Below are 23,789 nucleotides of genomic sequence, written 5' to 3'. Positions count from 1 at the left end.
GTGTCTGTTAATGAAAGGAGTTTTTCAGAAAGCTAAAATTAACCCAGACCTATCTAAGAAAGTCCATATGGCAGGAAAAGTTATGTGATCTAGTTTGTGTTTTGTTGTTGGTTGTGTTTGTTTTGAGAGAGAGGATGAGAGAGAGAGAGAGAACTGGAAAGCAAGGTAGATAGGACTCAGTTTAGCTGATTAATGAGAGTGCTTTACAGAAGGCTCCTTTTGTACAAGTACTTAGTAGTGACTGCAAGTTTCTTTGTTTTTGTTTTTCACAGTGGAGGGCAGATTTTAGTCTTCAAACCAGGCCTGGAATATGTTGCCATGGCACTGCTTACAGGGGTCTAATTTCATTTTCAGCTTCCTTATTTCATTCCTTCGCTCTTTTGGGAGAGACTATGTGAGGTGCCTGCATGCACAACACATACAAGGGACAGTGATTTCAGTAGTAGCACCATTTCTAATCATGTTTATATGTTTTTCTTTTGATTTATTTAAAGTGCAATAGCAGTAATGGACATTTCCAAATGGGAGGAGAAGCCCTTCTATGTTATGATCTTCTCATTGGCTACCAGAATTGGTGAGAGAACAGAGCTTCTGATCAGCACCTGCTCTGTGGAGCCATCTCTTTCAGCTGTAGAGTGCTGTCTCTGAACAGCTTGTCTAAAATCCAGTTTTAGGTTTCCCATATAGATAATTGTTGGAAAGAAGGACTTGGTTGAAATGTTCCACTTTACCTTTTTTCATATTTTTCAATGTGCCATCAGGATAAATCTTTTATTCCACAAATATTCTTAAGAATCTACCCATAGCCTCCCATTATGTTCAATGATCTCTATCTGACACTAGAGAGATCTATTGTATTTTGTTAATGTACTTTATAAATAGATTTTCTCATTCCTACTTTTTTTTCTATCAAGATGCAGGCGTTTTTTTCCTCGGAGGAAATATTGCATAAAAGGGTTTATGGTCCAGAAAATGTGGAAATACAGAGAAAAAGCACATAACGTTAAGGATTTGATGATAAAAAGATATTAAAAAAACACATTCTTCAATATAACCTTTGTCTAATAGGAGATCTGAATGTGCAAGGAATGAAGGATCAGACATCATATAGCATCCTCATCATAATAAACCTTTTCTTCCGTGCTTACATCAGTTGATCATTCATTCCTAGTGCAGATGAGATAAAGTAGGAACTGCAACCTTTCTGATAGGTTTAAAAAATAGGTGTGTTGATACAACCGCCCTGCCCCCATGCCATCCCTTCCATGAGGCCCTGCCCCGTCCCACCTCTTCCCACCCCTTCCCCATCCCTATTCCAACCTCTTCCCCAAATCTCCACCCCTGCTCCATCTCTTCTCCACCTCCTCCCCTGAGCACATGGCTCCCCGCTCCTCTCTCCTCCCTCCTGGAAAGCGCTAGGCGCCTGGAGGTAGGCAGAGGAGCGGGGAGGTGGCGCTGGGGGGCGGGAGCGGTGGGTGAGAGGAGCTTGGCAGCTGCAGGAAATAACTCCGCGGGGCACATGTTTGAGATCCCTGATGTAAGCCTCTGTGTGTGCCTGGAACTTCACTCTGAAGCAATGCGGAGATCTGTCTGTCTTCATTCTGTTGTGTAATTAGGGGCTAAAACAATAACAAAAATCAAAAGTTCTGTTTTGTAAAATGAAGAAATAGAATTTAAAACAAATCTCCCCCTCTTTCAATCTGGCTAAACCCAATTATGTCATTAAAGATAGAAATTATGTGCTTTATAGTCATTAGAACAATTAACAGTTGTCCTTTTATCTATGTTAATATGAAATATATCCCCCCTCCCCTTTCTTAACTAACCATAGCTAATTTGTGAGGGCATCTAAATTAGACTGTTAAATGTCAGAATACTAATTAGCTTGAATCAGAATCCCTTTCTATATTATTGTTTTGTTTCATAGTTGTGGAACTCTTTACATTTTTTGCATTATATAGAGAGATACATTTGGCTTATTCAGAAAGAGAAAGGGAGAAACTATTCGTGACTGGAAATATTAGTAGACCAGAATCATTATAAATGACTTACCTCACTCATGATCTCTACTTGACCCATAGTAAACACCCTCTCTTGAGGTTACAGTTAATTCATTCTACATGCAAGAACCATTCTTAGTCTCTCCCCGATCATGGTCTTCTAATTGGACCAAAATTAAGTGCTGTGCTTTTGTGGTAGAGATGCTGCCCATCTGGGATTGAGCTAACTTTCTGTATTCATGTAAACAGGAAATGTTTTACCTTCATAGCAGAGCCTCTGCTGGGGTGTGTGCATTAAAACAATTATCTGAATTGTTTGGAGTAGTTATTTTTAATTTTTCTGTAGTGAGGTTGTACCTAAGATGTAGGAGAGTATTAAAACTCATATATTTCACATTCACACAGAAATATGAGAGAAACTAGAATAAAAGTCTGCATATTAATTGTTCTAAGCAACTGAGATATCTAAAGCCAATCATTTCCACCTTTACTTACATAATTTGATCCAACAATAGGAAAGGATTTTGTTTTAAACTCTCTTCTTTGTTATACAAAGCAGAAATTCTGATTTTTTTTCTCCATCTTGGACAATAACACCAAGTTAACCACCTTTATCTTATGCAAAATAGATAGATAGTGCTTGAAAGGATTATAAAGATTACTCAAAAAAAGACATATATCCCTTATCTTTCCATTTTTTCTCACTGTATCTGCAATCTGTAGTTCTACATAGATTACAAGTTAATTATTTTCTTTGATAAATTATGAATAAAATTGTCAGGTTATTAACATCTTGATCAAGTATTGAAAGTGCACATATTGTCCTCTATTAATCTGATAATTGCTATAATTATGTTTACTGCCTTTATTTTATCTTGCCAAATGATATTTCAAATGCAGTAGGGTTTTTTTTTTTTAATTTATGCATTCTTAATGAGAGAAAGGACATCCAAGTGGCTAGGACACTATCGCTAGTAGATTGCCTGTGCCTCAGTTCCTCCTCTGCAAAATGGGGATGATAGTACTTCCCTACCACTCTGGAGTCTAGAATGCAATGGTGATGCTCTCAGATACTCTTGTAATGAGCGCCACACAAGTAACTAGAAAAGATTGCCAAAGTATAGATTCTCTCTAGTGTGTCTGACACATTTAAACAGCAATGTGGAAATAAATGTATTACTTTTCTTTTGTCTTTCAGAAAAATGTGATGAGCCACTGGTCTCAGCATTATCCCACTCCTCCTTCAGCAGTTCATCATCTATGACTAGTAGCTATTCACCAGGGTATGCAAAGCTAAACAAAAGAGGAGGTAAGAGATCTCTCCTTCCCAACATTCATATACTTACAGCAAACACTATACACTAACCCCTAGACTAGAGTTTTCTTTTCGATTTCAAAGTCATTCTATTACTTTTAGTGGTCCACCTTTAAACAGGTTTCTTCATCAAAGTCTCTACAGCTAAGGAAGCAGTCATGAGATAAGAGGGCCCCTCATGGATCAGTAACTGGTTAAAAGGTAGGAAACAAAGGGTAGGAATAAATTATCATCTTTCAAAATGGAAAGTGGTAAATAGCAGAGAGCCCCAAGGAGCTATATTGAGACCACTGCTGTTCAACAGATTGATAAGGGATAAAAAGTGGGGCAGCAAAGTTTGCAGACAATACAAAATTATTCAAGGAAGTTAAGTCCAAATCTGACTGCAAAGAGTTACAAAAAGATCTCAGAAAACTAGGTGACTGGGCAACAAAATGGCAGATAAAATTCAATTTTAAGTGCAAAGTGCAAATGCACATTGGAAAACATAATCCCAACTATACATACAAAATGATGGGGTCTAAATTAGCTGTTACCGCTCAAGAAAGAGATCTTGGAGCCTTCATTAATAGCTCTCTGAAAACATCTACTCAATGTGCAGTGACAATTAAAAAAGCTAACAGAATGTTAGAAACCATTAGGAAAGGAATAGATAAGATGGAAAAGCCCACACTTTGAATATTGTGTGCAGTTCTGTTTGCCCCATCTGAAAAAAAGATATATTAGAGTTGGAAAAGGTGCAAAGAAAGGCAACAAAAATGATTAGGTGTGTGGAACATCTTCCATGTGAGGAGAGATTAAAAAGACTGGGGCTGTTCACCTTGGAAAAGAGAGGACTGAAAGGCAGTATGATAGAGGTCTATAAAATCATGAACAATATGGAGAAGATGAATAGAGGAGTGTTATTTACCGCTTCACAAAACACAAGAACCACGAGTCACTAGAAGAAATTAATAGGTAGGAGGTTTAAAACAAACATAAGAAGTACTTTTTCACATCACACAGTCAGCCAGTAGAACTTGTTGCCAGGGGTTTTGTGAAGGCCAAGACTTATAACTGGGTTAAAAAAGAATTAGATAAGTTCCTGGAGGATAGGTCCATCAATGGCTATTAGCCAAGATGGTAAGGGATGCAACTCCATGCTCTGGGTGTCCCTAATACTCTGACTGCCCTGTTCTGTTCACTCCCTTTGAAGCATCTGGCATTATGGTGGAGCCCCATTTTGGGGAGGCTAGCCCCTGACTCCACTCCTTCCACTCCCTCCGTGGCCCAAGCCCTCTTGGCCACACCTCCATGGCTGGAGCCCCAAGACCTCCTCCACGGCCAAAGCTCTGATGCTCCATGCAGGTTCCAGAGTGGCTGAGGAGGTGTTGTGTTACTCAGACAGCATACTGGATTTATCTCTAATCTCCCTGGAGGGAGATTACTAATGAACCCAAGAAGCTGAATAGCACATAGTGCTTCCTTAGCCACCCCGGAACCTGCATAGGACAGTGCCTGTGTGAGGGGAGGCAGAGCCTCCCCTGGCCTATTATACCCGCCGCCCATTTCAGGCATTGGTCATTGTCGGAAGAGAGGATACTGGCTAAAAGGACCATTGGTCTGATCCGGTATGGCCATTCTCATGTTCTTGTGTGTCTGCCTGGCTGGACAATGGTTATGTGTTTGAAAATGGTTTTGTGTTTAAAAAAACAAAAAAAACAAAAACAAAAAAAAACAACACTAGCCTGGGAGGTGCCCCTCCCTGCTTGATTGCTTCACTCCCTGTTGTGAGGTGATGCTGTAGTTGAACCACAGTTCCAATTTTTTACACGTACATATATTTATACCCATAACCTGTATACATATTTCCTAATGACCATCAAGTTCAGAAAATGACAACGTTTCATAAAATACTTTACTTGACATATTTATACACAGTAACAACATATAAAACCAGTTGATTCAATTGCTTATTCTTTGGGGTGCAGACCTCCTGTTCTCCATTTGCAGCATGTGGACCCTGATTGTCATACCACCTCAAACAGAAACAAAAGATATGATTTAGGCCTAAGTGTCGTGTACCTCTCAGCTTGTGGAAAAACATTTCACGATAAATGTAGAATGATTAGAAATTCTTCTTTTATCATGTTTCTTACTGGGGAAATGTAGGAGAGGATTATAAATTACAGGAAACAGTGTTTTCTATAGAACTGAAACAAGTCCTGAGTTTTCTACTTCAGAGTCTGCCTTTAATTTCTATATGCCCTTTAATGAATCACGTATATCCTTTGTGTTGAAACCTGCATCTAAAATGTCCCACTGCCTTCTTCACAGAGGTGTTGTGCGGCTTAATTAACATTTGCAAAGAACTTTGAAATGTTCTATATGTTATGTAATGCAATGTTTTATTCTAAAGATACTTTGGACTTTATTCTCTTCTCCCTGTTTCTGCTACCCCTTTTGCACTCAGCTCCTCAAGTAGGCCCATTGATTTCAATGTAAAGCAAATAAATCCATGAGACTACTTGAGCAGTACAACTTAACATGAGTATGATGGATAGAAGTAGGTTCCTATACTTGTTTTACATGGTGCATTTCCTTTTATGTTAATCATTTCTCTTGATTTACCCTGTTGTGAGAGAAGAAATGGACCTGTTAATATTTAAGTTTTCCTTTTAATTAGATTTACCCTCCCTTTCCCAACCCTTTTAAGATCTTCAGTGCAAGGGATCTTGTAATGTCAGTGCTACTTTTTAGCGATATGGGCCTGTAGTACTGTCATTAATGAGCAAACTGTTTAATTTCCACTATATATGGTCACTTGAATATTACCCTTCTGGCATCTCTTCACTCAAATGGCAATTGCTTAGGACTGCTATCCTTTCTCCTTTCAAAAGATGTACTAGTCTAAGACTATCCCCGTTTCAAACTTCAGTTTGTACATATACAATACGTAATTCTATTCTCCCTTTCACTGGTGGTAATGAAACAATTCCTGATTTACACCAGTGTAAATGACAGGCTGACTAGCTCTCTTTCTGTTTCTATTTCTATAGCTAAGGGGAAATAACTCTGTTATGCTGAATTATTTTATAACATTATGGAATTAGGGCTATCACTAATCAAATTAACTGTAAAGAAACACAGATTTGTTACTTCATAGTACCATTACTGAGAAATGGGCTCCCTAGGCAACTGCACCATCTAGAAGAAATCTTCTCTTGTTGAGTCATTACATCGAAAGAGACAAAAACAAAAAATACTTTAAAATAAGGAAACATGCACTTGAAAAATATTAAACTCCAACCCCATAAAAGTTGAACTCAACCTACTTTGTAGTGCTGAATTTTCAATATTAATATGAGTACTAGCTTCAAAATAGCTGAACCAATGTGAAGTTTTCACCTGACAACGTGCAACTCTGTTTAATAATGTGCCTTAAAATATGCTGTAGTCCAGGCAAGTGGAATTAAGTCTGCCATGCACTCTAATAGCAACAGGCTGAACCCTAAGCTACCTGGATGTATGCTTAGGAAATTTTGTTTTTCTTAATACTCAGGGAAGTTTCATGCATAAGTGTTAGGGCTCTGCAAGGCTTGGTTCAGCAAGAGATTTGTGAACTGGTGCTTGCAGTTTTCTTCAGAGAGATGTAATTAAACCCATGCCTCTAAATTTAGTTTGACATTTGAATCTGAAAACTCAAACCTCCAAGACATGGCTCTTCTCGACACCTTTCAGGGTCTCCTAGAACCCAGCACACTCTAGTATTACACCCTTCCCCTCCCCTATTACTTACATTATCTGTCTTTAGAGGGAGTTTGAGTGCAGGACGGGGCTCCTGGCTGGGGCAGTGTTTTGGGGTGCAGGAGTGGATACAGGGCGCTGGCTCCGGGAAGGGGGGTCAGGGCTAGGGCAGGGGGTTGGGGTGCGGGAGGGGATTCGGGTGCAGGAGAGGGCATAGGGTACAGGCTGTGGGAGGGGGTTCAGGGCTTGCACTTGGGGTGCAGGCTCTTGCTCGGTGGCACTTACCTCGAACGTCTCCCGGTAGGCGGCACAGCGATGCTAAGGCAGGCTCCCTGCCTGCACTGGCCCCAGCCCCGTGCCGCTCCCAGAAGCAGCCAGCATGCTCCTGCAGCCCCTGGGGGCACACGTGTCTCCACATGCTGCTCCTGCCTGGATGCACTGCTCCCACAGCTCCCATTGGCTGCAGTTTCCCGTTCCCGGACGCTTAGAAGAAAAAACAAGACAAATGCATAAAAGGGGATCAAAAAGAAAAGCAAAGGGAGAAAATGTAACTTCTGTCTCTGGTGTTGACTCTTATTTGTGGCTTCACAGCAGGAGAAACACAGGCATAGCACATGGTCTTATTAACCACTCCAAGACCTGGCAAACTCATACTGGCATTGCACTATTTGGGGCATTGCCTTTAACTACCTCTTTAGTCACAGGCTCAGTGTAGCAAAACATGGCCAGCTAAGTCAGACTTTTATTAGACAGAAGGAAAAAGGAGAGGGATAGGAAAGAGAAGAAATAAGGTGGGAAGGAAAAGGACACACATAGGTGGGGATGGGTGATACAAAGTCTCATATCCCAGACAGTGACTAGGATTCAGCCAGAGCCAATGGAGGTGGCAAGGCCAAAAGGGACCATTGTGATCACCCAATCTGTCCTCCTGCATAACATAGGCCATAGGTCTTCCCCAAAAAATTTCCTAGAGCAGATCTTTCAGGAAAACATCCAGTCTTGATTTAAAAATCCAATGACATGGAGAGTGCATCAAGACCTTTGGTAAGTTGTTCCAATGGTTAATTATTCTCACCATTAAAAATATATGCATTATTTCCAGTCTGAATTTGTCTAGCTTCAACTTCCAGCCATTCTGCTAGATTGACAAACCCATTGTTAGACCGGATAAAATCTTCGTAAATCTAGAACCTGTGCCCACAAAACTGCTGCTTTACAAGTTACAAAAAACAAACAAAAAATCAAATTGTATAGCACTTTCAATCAATTGGCTCTAGAAAATGGTATCATTGGGTGATGTAGTTATGAATGAGAAGACAGAAGTAAATCACATTTATGAACAATTCTAAAGTCACCAGAAATAGATTCACTCCTTGATATGCTCTACTAATACCCTCTAAATATATTTCCATCTTAAAGCTTGTCTTTACCTTTTGAAAGAGATGATGACGTATGATAAAGATACTTCCAGATGACCTCCCTGTTTTCTTTGGACCGAATATACAAAACTGAGTGTTTTCTTGTGCCCTTTTGTGCTACAACAGGGGTCGGCGACCTTTCAGACATGGTGGGCCGATCTTCATTTATTCACTCTAATTTAAGGTTTTGCATGCCAGTCATACATTTTAACATTTTTGGAAGGGCTCTTTCTATAAGTCTGTAATATATAACTAAACTAGTGTTGTATGTGAAGTAAAAAAGGTTCTTAAAATGTTTAAGAAGCTTAATTTAAAACTAAATTAAAATACAGGGCCCTCCCCTGGACCGGTGGCCAGGACCCAGGCAGCGTGAGTGCTACAGAAAATCAGCTCGCTTGCCGCCTTCGGCACACGTGCCATAGGTTGCCTACCCCTGTGCTAGAATTCACCACTACCCTTCAATATGAAAGTGTTATTTAAAGAAACACCTTTTGCTATTCCCTTTCATGTGTATGTGTCGCTACCTTTTGCCCCCAAAATACAGCCATTTACATTTATGACATGTAATATGTGGTTTGTATTTGTGACTACTTTTCATTCACATTGTATTAAACACTTTATATACCCTTTGTGATGCCATTCACAGCTGGCATATGTGGTTGTAACTTTACTAGCTTTATATGGAGTTGCACCTGCTTACATTAGCATCAATTTGATACTTGTAGAGGACATAATCTGTCAAATTATCACTTTGAAAGTGAGTCACATTGTGACACTAACCTACTGGGCGGCGTCCATTTATTTTACAGCTTTGTCCATAATCCAATATTTATATACTGTAGTTTTATTAACAAAGGAGAATTATCACTAAGGGAAAAGATTCTTGGGTGCTTTTTTAACTTGGCAATTGAAGAAGATTATGAATACAGGCCATTCAGTGTTTGCAAGGACACAGTTTCTTAAGATGTAAATTAAATACTACTCTTTAGCCATAACCTCTAAATTCCAATATTACTGATCTTGGAATCCTCTAGTTTTGTATATATTTTTTTCTCTTTCAGTAATCTGCTGTGTACTATACCTGTACAAATTTGCACTTCTCAGTATTTTTTTTAAAAAATGTGTATACATATGTCTAATGTGTAGTGTAAAATACAGAGAGAGATAAGAAAACATTATTATGTCATAAAGATTTAATTGTTAGTCAACAAGTGATTGGCATAGATGTCAACCATGCCATAAAGGTGACGATAAAACTTTTGCACTGCACCATCACGTATTTTGACACCTATTTTGCCAAGGGCAGGAGGGGGGAATAAGAGAGCTTTCAGAGTTCTTTAAAAAATTGATACCATTTTCTCATATTCTTTCTCCTGTAAAATTAACATGCCTTAGTAACATTCTAAGTAGGAAGCATCATGGAAAAGAAAAATGTTAACTACTGTAATTCATTTTAGAACCCTCAAAAAATTACCTACAATAGCTTTCATATAGACAGTGTCAAGGTTATAAAGTCTGATAACTCATGACCTGCTATGAATAGAATCAATGGGCTGCATCCCATTGTAAAGAAGATTCACAGAATACCACTGACATAAGGCATATTATCTATCCTTGACAGTTCCCATGCTTTTAGACCTTAAACTTGTCACTGGCACAAAAATTAATGCTGCACATCTTGTACCTAAAAGTATTTTAATTTAGGGAAGAAAGTTCACTTTTCAGGCAAAAAAAGAAACCACCTTTGTGGCTTGTTTTAACTAATGTAGCTAATGTAATGTAATTGGCAACTCTCAGAAGCTGCTTGAAGGGTGGAACATTGGACATAATCCCAGTAGACTGTGTAAAGAGGAGGTCAGAGGTGCACTTTTGGATCAGTGGGGAGATTATCTTCTGAGCAGCAGCAGAAGGAAGGAGGTATTTTTTGGCCACTGTAGCTAGTTTGAATATCCAGTAGCAGTGAGAAATCCAGACACACTCTCCATGGCTGTAAGCCAAACTGATGATCTGTGGGAAGACTCCTTTGATAAAGGGGTGAGCTTGTGGTGGTTGTGGTTAATTCTGCAAACTCTTACCACCAACACATCACTGTTGCCTGGCTTCTCATGCTGCCTTTTATCCAGGCACTGGGACAGCTGAATGATAGAGTTCTTATCACTGAATAAATGAAATATAGAACTGGCTTTCATCAAGAAGCTTCTGGCATATATATTCATGTGTCACAATTTCCCCTTGATGCTTCATACAGATAACAAATAGTGTGTGGGAAATAAAAGAGGCTGATGGGACTCCACAAGTGAGTGTCCTGATGGCGGAGAAGTAGTTCTGTGCATTACTGAGTGGCCTGAAAAGATTGGCGCAATCAGTGTGGTTTTTTTGTTCTTTTTTTTATTGACTCTTGCTCTATGACAATCCTATATAATAAATATATCAAATATTATAGATAGAGCCACTAAAATGAGCATGAATGTGTTCACCCTGCCCATGGACAGAAGACGATATCCATTAGTGAAATCAGCACTGTTTCTGTTCTATGCCCTGGTCTAAAGCTCAACAGAGTGGATTTTGGCCATGGACAGATGTAGTCATAGGTCACTATGATATTTATTTTCAATTACCTTTCTACAAACGGGATGTTCTATGCTGGGGAATATTTGGCAAGGTTCACTGGATCAGGTTATGGTTTCTTGAGGACTTGGCACACTGTGGCATGTTTGTAGGGTGGTGGATTGAGTTCCCTTTTCAAAGATGATTCCAACAACCTCTATAATTAGTGATCTAATGTGTTCCCAAATGTTTTCATGGATCTGAGGTATATGGTGACTGATATCTCTGAGTGTTGTGGATGTCTTGTTGTGTAAAAGGGGAGAACTGTATTTTCAATTCCATGTATGTTGTATAGGTGCTAGTGTCAGTCATGTGTCTCATTAGTGCAGGTGATATACATCAAGAAGTAGGTTGGCAGTTCTCACAATGAGAGGTACTAGCTTCTGATGTTTAGGTGCCAGTTGTGGTGATGGCTTTGGCCAGTTTAAGGTCATAATGTTTCACTTATTTTTCCACTCACTGACGTGTTGGCTGGATGAGGATTACTCTGAGAATATTCAGGAATTTTGCTATGCCCACAAGAAAGGGACCAGAAAGTTTGCTAAGTTTAAGGGGTGGACCTTAAACTGTAACTGGAAAGAGGTAATGGTCTCTCCATGACTGAGGTGTGATTCTTGTGTTCTCTAAGTCTACTTCTTTAAGTCTAATCAGAGCCAGGCTGTGACCAGTGTTGTTGTGTGTGTACATAAATTACTTGTGAAAGTCTCGTGTTGGAAGGGATTTGGGGCTGTTGTGTCAGAGACTTTGTCAGTGTGGAAGTTGTAGTCTCCTAAGGTGATGAGCAATACTGGATAGCATTTTTATCTGTTCTTTGTTAACCTTCCCTGGCTTCAGATCTTTGAATTAACATGATCCTGTCTTGGCTTTCTCTGACAAAACAGATACACCCAGAGGATTTTGTTTTTCCAAAGAAGCCTTTTCCAAGGCTGAATGGAAGAAGGATGGCTGCACCACCATCAATATTGTGCCATATGAGAATGTGATGGAGTAACTTAATGTTAGCCATTAGAAAGCTTGTGCTGTAATCTAAGCAGGATTTGGTAATATTGGGTCAGGGTGTCTCTTTATCTATAAAGTCATGAATGGTGAAAATGTTGAAGTCTTCAAATCATTACCAGGTACCTTTCTAGAAGATATGATTTGGTCAAACCTAAGTTATTGGGTTCAATACAGGGATAACTAGGTAAAATGTATGGCCTGTGATATACAGGAGCTCACAGTGGATGATCTAAAGGTCCTTCATGTCCTTACATTCTGTTACTCTACTAAATTATTATTTTTCTATTGAAAAAATCAGGAATAGCCATATTATTCATGAGTGGAAAATCCATTAGTGAATTATACAGGTCATCCCAAATTAATACTGATAAAACCTTTTCACCACATGATGTCATCCTGTGTATGCCACATGCATTATAAGCAAAACTCTTAACAATATTTAGAGAGGGTTGTTTTTTTGTAAGTAATGTTTTTGTTTTATCTACTTGAAAAGCTTGGCTCCATTAATGCCCTGAATGAATCCAAATGAAAACACTTTGGCACTCATGAATAATACAGCCCCATACTAATACCAATAAAACATTCATACAATAGCAACTTGCATTCTCTGTGGTGGTCCTTTTTTGAATGCAAAAACACTTCAGGCTCAGTTCATCATTCACAAGTTGTTTTGAGTTGTAGAGAAAGAGAAAAGTGAAGGCTTTTGTCCCCCTCATTGCTATTCTTGGCAGTGGTCAAATATTCTTGGCTTCTTATGTATATCTCTGTCCCACTTTTGTCTGTTCCACATCCTGTTGCATACTGCTTTCTGCCTGTGTCTCACCTTTCTAGTCAATAACAAGGCACATCTGCTTTTTTTTTTTAATGCAGTTCATTTTAGCTCTGTGAGCATTTGCATTCCTTTTTGTTTTGGATGTAGTTGTGATTGCCACTCAGTTGACCTCAGTGCTTGTTTTCTGTGCTTCAACAATTAGGTTCTAATGAAAAACTTGTCATAAAAATGCATATTTTAAAAAAGTGATGCTTAAAAGCACAAGTATAACATTCACACTAACCACTTGTCTAAAACCACAGGCCCTTTCAAATGCTGATGAAATAATGAGACAGTAGGAAAATCTATTGTGTGAATAAGCTACAATAAGAAGTAGCAACTGACCAGAACATAGCAATGATCCCCAAAACTGTGTTTGTGAAGGGAGAAAAAATAAAAATCCTGGAAGTCGTAACTTTGAGAGAGAGAAAAAAAAACAGTACTCTTATTATTCAAAACACAAAGAAACAGAAAAAGTCTGTTTTAAAGTGGGGCTGGAGGAACAGACTATGAATCAAGCCTCACCAAACCATATCTATTCGCCAAGACCCAGTGAATGTATTAGGGATGTGATAATATTCCCATTTGTAACTTACTTGTATACAAAGCTCTTGTTACATAATTGGCTTATTTTATATATCAAATTAAAATAAACAGTCAATATTTAAAAAGCATTTAGATCTTAAAATAACTAATAACTACTACACTGATTTTGCAACTGGCTCTGGGTATGTACAAGGATCCAGTGGTAATGTTGAGTATTAGACTGTGAATCCCTAATAGATTTGTTTAAATTATCTTACTCTTTCCATTCTCTTATTGTTTCACATGCCTGGCACTGTAGGTGGGGGAAAAACACCCATTGGCAATATTGACAAAATGAAGCAGACGACGGGACCAAGATTGCCATTTGCAAAGGGAAAATATTTCACATAGTTGGAGACAGTACTGAAAAGCAAGAATCATCAAGCTGTCTATTAAGAAGGCAGATATAATCTATGAAGGTCAAAAAAGTTTCATTGCATGACTTTGTGTCATTGTTAATTAGTGGAAAAGTAGTTTCTACTCTATATGAGACCTCATGTTAGCACAGGCTAATACTAGTTTATCCATGGCTCACATTAGCTTTTTGCTAATGAGATCCACTCACTGAAAGAAAAAGCAGCTGGGTATTTGGCATCTATTTTTGCTACCCCATTCCACCTCTCAAGACACACTGGTTTAGCTACATTCCTAGTTTTCATGTAACAATAAATTAATGTTAAATATGAGTTGAATCATAAGCAAGGGGGATCCTAGAAATCAGTTTGCCATGGGAAAATGCAGAATTTGCATTTTTACAGTGACTCTTTAGTTTTTACAGTTTGTGAAAAAATAAAAACATAAGTATTAACTACATTTTACTGAAAGTATCAGCATCACTTATTCCAGTGGTGCCCAATCTTATTACGCAGGAGGGCCACATAAACCTAAGCACAACTTTGTGTAGGCCAAACAGATTCTATGTGTTTTAATAGGATTTCAGCTGAAAGGGAGCCCTGCCTTGGAGCTGATAGCGGGAGCTTTATATTGTGCATTTTAAAAAAAACCCTGAAAATATAGAATACAGACATAGAAATATTTTGGATATGTAAGAAATACAAACTGCACTTCTATACATTTTATTTTATTATAATGATTGGCACTGGTAGGCTTTGAGATTGCGTAAAAATGATAAATATATCAATAAAACATTGTGTTTAACTATACCTATATATAGGCTAGGGAAACTAAAATTCAGTGCTTCATTTTAATCATGGAAGAAAAAAGATTTTTGTGGTTTTTTAAAAAAAAATTTTAATTGGACAATTTTGGTTTTTTTTTATCGTGGGAAAACTAGGATTCCCGATCATAAGTTTTAGACCAGTCTGCCACTTCAAATTGCACATGCAGATGAGTTGAATGCTTTCATTGCATCAAACATTCTCACCTACACTTCCTTCCATGCTTCATTAAAATGTATTAATTATTGATTTTATTGGATACAGATTTCTGAAGCATTCCTCAACACAAAATGGGTTTTGTGAATGTAAACTCTATCACTTGCTCATGCGGATGATGGATTTGGTCAAAAAATGTGCAAATGTTAGTGCTGGAAAAGGGCTCCTGAAGGTGTTTGCATGTTCAGTGATACGCATGAACAAAAGGAGGCCAGGTTACATCATCTTTGCAAATCAGGTGCTAAAATTCAAATGAGATGTTTTGGAAGTGTAAAGATGCTAATTCTGTTGTACTGCACAGAGCAAGCTCATTAATAGTTGGTCAAAGAAACTGATTATGCCCCAGCATAATCTGAGTAGCGATTCCCCAAATACTTCAGTCAAAACGAAAGGTTTAGATAAAAAAAAAAAATTGACTAAAGATAGATTTTTTTTAAGTGATTATAAATGTTAAGGCATCAAAGTCAGAATTGATTACCAAAGAAATAAAAGATAAAATCACAATCTAATTCCTAAACTTTACCAAGCTAAATAAGAGTAAAAAGAAAACAGGTGTGTTTCACCCAAAAACTTTCAGCAATCCATGCTAACTGGAGAGCCTTCCAGTTAGAACCAGGCCCTCCAAATCAATGATGGTTCTGTGTATTTCAAACAATCTTTCTCCTATGAGTAGAGATCGGGAAGAAGAGGTAGCCAGAGGCCTTTTTTCCCCCCTTCTTATATCCGACCCCTTTAACTGAAAAAGTCCTTGCTGGGTTGTGGGTCATGCAGTTACTGCTCTGCAAACTGTCCTTTATATGAATTGAAAATTCTTTTGTCTGTATCTTCCACCTCCCCCCCCAGCTTCTGTTGAATGTCCAATTAAACAGGTAATAGCTCCAACACTTTCCTGGGGAGCTAGTATGCCATTGTTTCTGAGTAATTGGCTTGTGGGTGTTACTGAAATATTTTGTAATTCTGCATAACAATCATACAGTAAAATCTTATAATTCCATGTACCATTTTGGTACACACATTATAAAAGTACAATTATGTTCAGCAGATTGCTTTCAAATGATACCTCACAAGGCATATGTTGTACAAACTATAAAATAACGATATACAAGTGGTGAATATGGGGTACAAGGGGTTACATGGGGTACAGTGTGTCACAACCTTTATGTAGTTGATCTCCTGAAACACCTGAGAAATAATGTAAATATAGAACACATGCATCTTTTTATTCATATATGTGGAGTGAGGTAGTACTGGTGGTAATTAGGACTCTTTTCCCCTCTGGAAAAGCTGGAACTGGAGCACTGTCCTTTGCAAATAAATCATGGATAGGTGTATATATAATGGCAAAATAGGAAGCTATTTGGCTACCATTATAACCTCTTAGTACTGTAAAATGCTGAAACAGGGGGAAGAAATAATATGATAAAATGAGAATCTCTTCTGCAGAATGGAAGTGTGAGGCTATTATTCATGTTTCAGCCTTTGCAATTAGTCTTTGATTATTCACAAGCAACTTTGAATTACTCAGTGTGTGAGAGAACATTAATAAGAGTCCTTTCTTTTGTGAGCAATCCTGTAAGCCACAAAATTAATCTCTGTAGCTGAAAAAGGCTGACTGAAATCCATGCGTGTAGAGAAATTGAAAGACAGTGCCTTAAATTCAATGCTCTTTTACTTCTTGTCTTGTAAGACACAGAAAAGTCTATTCTTTCCGAATGTGTGTGGAGGACTCACTCACATGCACTCACTGAAAGGAGAAAGTACAGTAATCCAGGCTGTGTAAGATCACAGATCTCATACAATCATGCAAGTTACAATGGAGGGTGAAGGGCTAGGGAGTTGTAAATATCCCATTCGGAGCTTGTTAAGAGAGAAAATCCTTCCCTGGAGTGATGGATAGAAATTTTTCCCCTTGTTACACTATCATGCTAGCTGCCATGATTGGAGGGAAGTTCATGAAGAAGGGCTGATGAATAGAGCCTAAGAAGGTTAAAATCTGTTGGGGGTTAATTAAGAAGCAATGTCCTAATTAAACTGACCCAGATATAAAGAGGTTTTTTCCCTTGGGTCTTTCCTATATGTCAACTTGTTGTTCAGAGAGAGATTTGAGAACTAAGCAGCCCTGAAAATAGGAACTAGGAAGCTTAATAACTCGGGGGGAAAGGGGGGTAGAGGAGTTGGGAGGGCTGATCGTTCAAGTCCAATAACACATTTCTAAATTACACCCTTGATATTCTGCTGTCATATCTTCAGTGCTGTAAGCCTGTCTGACCCATTTTTAAGGTGGGCCCCAAGCTCTCAGGCAGAGTGACAGTTTGCTCTAAGGGTTCAAAAATACTCAGTCTTAGCCTAATTGTTCCCATTGAAGTCAGTAGGAGTGTTACCACAGACTTCAAGGGGAGCAGTGTTAGGCCAGTGCTGGACACATTTGAAACTCCCATTTTAAATAGCTTTGCTTTTCAATATTAATGTCAGATTATTACTTTCAGATATAGAGTTTGCTAGGGTTTAAACCAGAGTTTAATCCTGTCCTGGCTAGTGAAGGTAGCAATGCTGTTCTCCACAGATACCAACGGCAGATAGACCCAGGCATTTGACCATCCTGGTCAGCTAAGTAGTGTCTAGAGTTTAGGAATAACTAAACACGCACTTATCCACCTACTTCATTCCCCTGGCATACAAGTACTTGCTTCCAGTGCCTACTTTATAGTCTGCTGCTAGTACAGACTTGTAACATAGGAGTTGCCATACTACATCAGACCTGTGGTTCTTCTAGTCCAGTATCCTGTTTCTGAGAGTGGCCAGCACCAGATGCTTCAGAGGAACATGCAAGAACCCCACAGTACACATATGTGGGAAAATCTGCTTCCCATGAAAATCTCATCCTAATCCTTTCTAATTACAGACTGATTTGAATCATGACGTTTTTATTAATTCAGTCTCCATTTCAATTCAGTACTTGGCCTCTCTGCTTAGACTGCCATCTAGTACAGTCTACCGGGGGTGGGGGGTTAGGTCACTATGAGTGATGTACTTATACTGACATAAATTGGTAGTGCAGACCAAGCCTAAATCTTGTGGGAATAACATATACCTGGATAAAATACAAATACAAAGGGGAAGGTAGTTTAAAGGAGTTAGCAATGTTACCTGCAAATAAGAAATGGGATAGAAAAGGGCCCCAAACTTATCTTGGAGAGCGAAGTTGACAAAGATCCAGGGTTTGTTGAAAAATAGTGTTGGGACTAAGACAAAAGCAAACTCTGTGAGTAGAAAACCAACTCTTAGGTTAATAGAGTTAAGGAAACAGAATAAGCAAAACCTTGGCTCTGAAGGAAGGAGCAGAGCTATTAGTACAACATAGGGTGACCAGACAGCAAGTGTGAAAAATTGGGACGGGGGGGGTGCGGTAATAGGAACCTACGTAAGAAAAAGACCCCAAAATCAGGACTATCACTATAAATCTGGACATCTGGTCACCCTAGTACAATAAAACCATCTCCTTTTCAGTCACCTGAAAACAGCTTGTTTTTCTATGAATGGTTTCATTTTGCTGCCTTTATTCACAGGCAAAGTTTCCTACTGCAAGTGCACAATGCTTAAGATGTACTTTCCAACAGGCTAAATAACTGCAAGGGCTCAGCATTAAGGGTACAATTATCTGATTCTTCAGGACAAAGTGGGATGTGTTTAGCATATATTGAAGAGCAGAGTTGAGTCCTGAATACTCAATACGCCCCTCCCCCCCCAAAAAAAAACACCCAACCAAAAAATCCCATTACAAAATGTATTTTGAGAAATGGTATCTAATAGTGACTAGTGAAATACACAATTAAGGGCCTTCCTCTAGAAACACGCACTCCTGATGATTTCAGAAAACTACTGTACTTCACTATGCAGGCAAGGAAATCCAAATGTTTAATTTTAACCTTTATCTTGTGAATATACTCTCAAAAAGTTAGTCTAAAGATAAGAGCCAAAGACCACAGTGCCACTGCTAGGCATAACAAGTCATTCTGACTCTTTTCCTTTCTCTGTATGTAGAAGTGCTGGAATCCATTACAGAAAGTAATTTAATGATGTATTTTATTATTTGTAATAAATATAAATTGGCTATTTTATTTTAACTGATTCAATTAAAATTAGGTATTATTTATCCATAAAACTGTAAGGTCATCTTTAAAGGTGTTCTCATATTGTGCAGAAGCAGGTAATTTACCAAATAGTTATAGAACTATTAACATTATTTTGTGGGTGTTATTATCTTGTAATGTGCAATATTTCATAAAGTGTTTTTATCTGCCTGTCTACAAATAGCAGAAAGGATTGTGACTTGGATAACTGTGTTGCAACAGGAGCAGGTATCTTTTATGTAAAATTATAATAATACTGATACTAGAAATTATCTAATGACTGAATATTAATGTGGGCTACTATTATTGATGATCATTTATAATGATGTAGTGCTTAGAGGTCACCACCGTGTCAGGGCCCTTTTGTGATGGGCACAGTAACAGTCCCTTCCCCTGTGAACTTAGTCTTAAATAGCCTTAGTGTTATGTGACAAGAAGCAATGGGCTTAAGTTGCAGCAAGAGAGCAGGTATGTCATTAGGCATATGCACCTTTGTAGGGCACCCAAAAATATGGGGCGCCACCGGGACCATAGGCACCGATTTCTCATCTTGCCGGGGGGTGCTTGACTCCCCCTCTCCGCTCCAGCCTGGGAGCACCCACCCATGGAGTCCATGCCTATAACTGGGACAGCTAGGGTGACCAGACAGCAAATGTGAAAAATCGGGACAGGGGTGGGCAGTAATAGGAGCCTATATAAGGAAAAGCCCCAAATATCGGGACTGTCCCTATACAATTGGGACATCTGGTCACCCTAGGGACAGCAGGTAAGAGTGGCCGGCTCCCGCACAGCCAGTGCGCACTGCAGTCTCCTTACAGGGCAGAAGGCAGGGGCCGTATTCACAGAGCTGAATGTGCTGGCATGGCACATTCTGCCTGAGGGAGAGGTATGGGGGTCGGGTCTCTGTGGGGAACTGTGACTCTCTGCCAGGCAGATCAGTATCCTCTTTGGTGCCTGCCCCTCCCCCCCACCTCCCGGACTGCGAACCCAGGCTGCCACTTGGTATGTGTCAGCAATGGCGGGGGGGTCTTTTGGGGGTCTGTGGGCGGGGGTGGTGGTTGTACCCCAAATTGGGCATAGGGGCACCAGTTTAATGGGACTGCGTAGGTCCCCATAAATCCTAAGGACAGCCCTGCAAGGGAGGTTTAGGTTGGACATTAGGAAAAGCTTGCGAATTGTCTGGTTGGTTAAACACTGGAATGAATTGCCTGGGGAGGTTGTGGAGTCTCTGTTGTTAAAAGATTTGTTATGAGCAGGTTAGACAAATACCTGTCAGGGATGGTCTAGATAATACTTAGTCCTGCTGTGAGTGCAGGGGACTGGACTAGATGGCCTCTCGAGGTCCTACAATTCTATGATTCTGTGATCCAGCGGTAATGAGTATGGCCTCAAATAACTTAAAATGGAAGATAATGCCTTAGGTGAGTTTTAATATTGATTAATAAAGTGAGTCCTTGTTTCTGAGTACTTTCAACATTTTTTATAAGGACTTGTCAGCACGTGTAACTTGCTTACTTAGGCCACTTAGATCTTAGGCATGCTTCTTCCCACAAGACATCCAAAACTATCACAAATTAGCCAGTGGCATAGTGCTAATTTGGAGTAATTTTAAAGAAGCGAGGCAAACCATAAAACACAACATGAATGTGGCAATAGGGAAAAAATGCCCTATGGGGGAAATTTTCAATGGCACAGAAGGGTGTTAGGAGTGCAAATTCCACTGATTTTTTTTTCATGGAAATTGGGCATAATTCCTCTTGTGCCTTTTGAAAATCTGCTCTTTAAAGTTTAAGCAATCTCTCTGTTTAACATTTTCCCTGAAGATACAAGGGAAGGAATGTCAGTAGGCCAGATTTGCAACAGTGGAGTTTTGCTGATTTATGCTGGCTGAGGAACCTCTGTGAATGTTTTTTAACAAATAGTGAACATCTTTTAAAAGGAAGCTGTCATCTGAATATCTTTTTGCTGGTTAAAACTGAAGTGATGTGCTGGACCTGCTCATGCAGATAATGGTGTCTGGAGAGTACTAGTCAAGGAAGATTGTGTCTAAAGAGAACCCCAGTCTAATTGTGTATATTCCATATGAGACCTTGTTGCCAAAAGGTTCATAAACATGTTCACTTTTGGTAGGGTAATGTACTGTGTCAAAAATATTTATTTCCAATGAAAGTGTTTTATCTTATTTATTTTTTCTGACCTATCTGTGTTTGAAGACACAGAAAATGCTTCATAGTTACAAAATATGTACAACCATGAATCAAGATTTTCTTTACAAAGCAGATGGATGAAGCACCACAGCAGAGTTAAGATCCTTAGCTAAACGTTTCAGCATAAGTAGATTTTTTTTTCTAAAAGGAAAATGCAATTGCAAGTTAATAATTTACACTAATTTCTATACTGGAGAAATAAGAGTATTTATTGTATTATGTGACCTTGCAGTCACTTTATTGGTAGGTTAGTACAGCCATACAGAGTCCCCAGAATAATGACACTATCATGAGCTGAGTTTAACAGGACAACATCTGTTACTGGAAGAGGGTGCAGAGGCATCTCCCCTCCTACTGCTGGTGCAAACAGCTTCCCTTTCTCCCTGAGGCAGGAAGCACACTCTTCAACTTCTTCTCAGCCAGGGGTCCTTCCTGTCTGGAAAAAAACATGCCCTTTAGGGGTTGCAGACACAGCCAACACAGTGCATCTATCACAATACATTTATTTTCATTTCTAGTGATTCCTTCAGGAGCAGGTCCAGTATATTCCTTAAGTTTTAACCAACACAATGCTATTCTGATACCTATTCTCTGCTCCTCTACCCACAGGCATGCACCTAATGACTGCCACTTCTACCGCAAACCCCCACAACCTAAACTCTGCCCCACTTAAGGACACCGATCTTTCAGCACCAGACTACTCCTCTGCCTTCCCTTCTGAACACTCCTTTCACCAGGTGACCCATCCCAACACTATTAGTCATTGGTGTTTTGGTGCAATGATTTAGAGTGTTGAGTAGTCAAAGTATTCACAAAGGAAAGTAGAGGGGTAGTCTGGTGCTGGAGAGCTGATGTCTGTAGGTGAGGCAGAGTTCAGATTATGGTGGTGTGCAATAGTTGTGGTAATCGTGAGGTGCATTCCTAGGGGCGAAGGAGCAGAAAGTGGGTTAACTTCTAATTTCCTTGCTTTTGTGATTTTGTTCCATGTGTAGCTATCTTAACTTGTTTCACAACACGCACAAAATGAGAGAGAATCTGCATCTTTAGAACTTGATCCAAAACTCACAGCAGGTAACAGAAAGACTCCGGCCTGGTCTACACTAGGCGTTTAAACCGGTTTTAGGAGCGTAAAACCGATTTAACGCCACACCCATCCACACTAAGAGGCCTTTTATATCGGTATAAAGGGCTCTTTAAACCGGTTTCTGTACTCCTCCCTAACGAGAGGAGTAGCGCTAATATCGGTATTACCATATCGGATTAGGGTTAGTGTGGCCGCAGATCGACGGTATTGGCCTCCGGGCGATATCCCACAGTGCACCACTGACTGCTCTGGACAGCAATCTGAACTCGGATGCAGTGGCCAGGTAGACAGGAAAAGCCCCGCGAACTTCTGAATATTTCCTGTTTGCCCAGCGTGGAGCTCCGATCAGCACGTGTGGCGATGCAGTTAAAAATCAAAATAAAGAAAGAGCTCCCGCATGGACGATGCGGATGTGATCGCTGTAAGGGCAGGCAAATCTGTTCTATCAGCACTCCGTTACAGAAGACGGAATTCAAAATCATTTTTTAAAAATCTCCAGGCAGATGCCATAGCAGGGACTCAGCGCACTGCTGCGTGACAAGCGTAACGGAAAGCCAAAGAATCAAATGGACGCTCATGGACTGGAGGACTCAAGCTATCCCACAGTTCCTGCAGTCTCTGAAAAGCATTTGCATTCTTGGCTGAGCTCCAAATGCTTCTAGGGTCAAAAACAGTGTCTGCGGTGGGTCAGGGCATAGCTAGGCAATTTACGCACCCCCCCACCCACCCCCAGAAGTGAAAGGGAAAACAATCCTCTCTTGACTCTTTTACATGTCACCCTATCTTTACTGAATGCTGCAGATAGACGCGATGGTGCAGCACTCAACACCAACATCCTTGCTCCCCCCACACCATGGATGGCTGATGGTACAATAAGACTGATACCCATCATCATCATCAGCCTATTGGCACATGGGGCAGTGCAAAAGGACTGGTAACCATGCCGACTAGCATCAGTTAGGTCGATCAAGGGTGCCTGCCCCTATTTTTTCCTGGTAGATGGTGCAATATGGCTGGTAACCGTCTTCATCATAGCAACAGGGGGCTGAGCTCCATCAGCCCCCACCCTTCATGTGTAAAGAAAAGATTCAGTTGCCCCTGGACTAGCAGTGGGATGCTGGGCTCTTCTCCTACACACTGCTTAATGTCCTGTCTGGACTATCATAGCAGCTGGAGGCTGCCTTCCACTCATTTCTCACTAACAAGTCACTGTGTCATCACACAAGTGGGGGGACAATGCTATGGTAGCCCAGGAAGGCTGGGGGAAGAACAGAATGAACAGGTGGGGTTGTTGCAGGAGCACCCCCTGTGAATAGCATACAGCTCATAATTTCTGCAGGATCTGACACAGAGCAGCTGTGCTCTCTGGTTATGATATACAGTGGTTCTCTAGTACACTTGCCCATATTCTAGGCAGGACTGATTCTATTTTTAGATACCAAAAAGGAGGGATTGACTCAGGGAGTCATTCCCAATTTTGGCTTTTGCGCCCCTGGCTAAGAGCAGCCAGGGG

The 23,789-nt window shown here is 39.9% G+C and overlaps 1 protein-coding gene across 1 annotated transcript in view; it reads left to right on the top strand.

Annotated features, from left to right (window-relative positions):
- The window catches only part of CNTNAP2 (contactin associated protein 2), a 1,334,251-nt gene that overhangs the window by 201,587 nt on the left and 1,108,875 nt on the right, over positions 1 to 23,789 (top strand). Inside the window, exon 2 of the mRNA XM_045005260.1 lies at positions 3,199 to 3,309. Coding sequence (XP_044861195.1) covers positions 3,261 to 3,309 — 49 coding nt within the window. The 5' untranslated portion in view covers positions 3,199 to 3,260. The remainder of the gene's footprint in view (positions 1 to 3,198; positions 3,310 to 23,789) is intronic.

This window comes from Mauremys mutica, chromosome 2, assembly GCF_020497125.1.
Source record: "Mauremys mutica isolate MM-2020 ecotype Southern chromosome 2, ASM2049712v1, whole genome shotgun sequence".
Classification (NCBI taxonomy): domain Eukaryota; kingdom Metazoa; phylum Chordata; order Testudines; family Geoemydidae; genus Mauremys; species Mauremys mutica.
The sequence above is the reverse complement of the archived record's forward strand: the minus strand, read 5'-3'. Positions and strand labels throughout refer to the sequence as shown.